We start from the raw sequence: 1,408 nt of genomic DNA, 5'->3' as shown, positions 1-1,408 counted from the left end.
ACTTGAACAACATCATTGCGATCAAAAGCTGATGAAGAACTAAAAAAGCATTGATACAATTTTTTTACTCATTTGTTTTTCATTTTTATAATTTTAGAACTAAATTATGGCACTGCTTATAGTCATACAGTTATTCCAACTTTTGCTTTAAAATACCATTTTTTACATCATTATGTCGTGGTTGCTATAAAATAAAAACTACTCAATCTATTTATGTGCGAGATTTTCTAAAAAGTTATACATTCATTAAGTAACTGGTAGATACTATGGTACTAAAGCCACAAATGTTTAGTCTGTTTTGATAAGTTGTGCTCCTTTGAAAATAAGTCACAGGTCCTGACCGTATATCTTCAGTCCAGTTCATATCAAAAAAACTGAAAGCGCATGCATTTTTTCATCAAATTTAATAACACAATCAAAAACGTACATTAATAAAGCTAAACTTAAATTTAGTATTTTATAGTCTCCTCAAGGTAATATTTGTTAAATTTTCGCCAACCGAAACGTTTCTTTGGATCCTTTTTACTCCATGCCGGCGCCAAATTAGGCATTAAGCCCGCCTTCTGAGCCATAGTGACCAATGTGCCAATACGCTTCTGCTGCCTGTGACATAATCCTGTAATACGTCGCGGTAGCATACAGCCATCGGAGCGCACATATTGGGACAATATAAGCACATCTGTATGTTTGATATCCAAGCCAAGTGTGCACTCCGGACAGAAGCCTGTGCCACAAGCTTCTTTTACCATACGTTCAGCACGTGGTGAGGGTAATGTGACAGCCTGTAGAACAAGTGCATTTTTCTCTATTTTCTCCTGAACTACAATTTAATGTAATTAAATGTTAATAGTAAAGCAGGAAATGAAAAAGTTATGAAACAAGAACCCTAAAGTAGTAAATTGCGTACTCATTACTTACTTTCTTTTATCAAAAGCGGAGCGGTGGTTGTTATGCTGCGATTTGTTTGAGCTACTTTGCGGCAAATGGTTTGGCCTACGAAGCGTAGTAAATTAGACATTTTTATACAAAAATTTTATTAATTTACTTTATTTACAAAAACATCTGAGAGAACGTTATCTGCCAAAATATGTTCACAATGGTGAATTCAATAAGCGCTCGAAACACAGCTACAACAAGAGTTTTAAAAATTTCCTAAAAGGGCGTTTCCACATCGGCCAGATTGCGCAATTTCAACAATCAATTTCGGGGCAGAGTGGAAACGCCAATTTAGCCAATTTTTAAAACTCCTGATGTAGATAAAGAACGTAGATAGATTATCTACGTTCTTTAGTAACACTGCACACCGTGTATGCCGCCTATAACCCATGAACCAAAAAGACAAGATCACGCGGGCAGGAGAGTAGCCCGTTAGAATCGCATTAAGGAAAAAAGTTGAACGATTTTGACA

At 35.8% G+C, this 1,408-nt stretch overlaps 2 protein-coding genes across 2 annotated transcripts in view; both read right to left on the bottom strand.

The window, feature by feature from the left end:
* The window catches only part of LOC118740680 (pachytene checkpoint protein 2 homolog), a 3,282-nt gene that overhangs the window by 234 nt on the left and 1,640 nt on the right, over positions 1-1,408 (bottom strand). The window lies entirely within an intron of this gene.
* On the bottom strand, positions 386-1,124 carry LOC118740686. Its single transcript, XM_036472326.1, has 2 exons — positions 919-1,124; positions 386-820 (listed from the first exon to the last, which is right to left on the bottom strand). Exons 1-2 carry the CDS (start codon positions 1,016-1,018, stop codon positions 450-452), a joined length of 471 nt encoding a protein of 156 aa, XP_036328219.1. The 5' UTR covers positions 1,019-1,124; the 3' UTR covers positions 386-449.

The sequence above is a fragment of the Rhagoletis pomonella genome, unplaced genomic scaffold (genome assembly GCF_013731165.1).
Source record: "Rhagoletis pomonella isolate Grant_MI unplaced genomic scaffold, Rhpom_1.0 Rhpom_scaffold_00001, whole genome shotgun sequence".
Classification (NCBI taxonomy): domain Eukaryota; kingdom Metazoa; phylum Arthropoda; class Insecta; order Diptera; family Tephritidae; genus Rhagoletis; species Rhagoletis pomonella.
This window is presented reverse-complemented; position numbering and strand designations above follow the sequence as displayed.

Bases quoted from the DNA above. Each gene is read 5' to 3' on its own strand.
- LOC118740686 (XM_036472326.1), bottom strand. From the start codon at position 1,018: ATGTCTAATTTACTACGCTTCGTAGGCCAAACCATTTGCCGCAAAGTA. The intron at 821-918 runs GTAAGTAATGAG...ATTAAATTGTAG, and splicing joins TCCGCTTTTGATAAAAGAAA to TTCAGGAGAAAATAGAGAAA.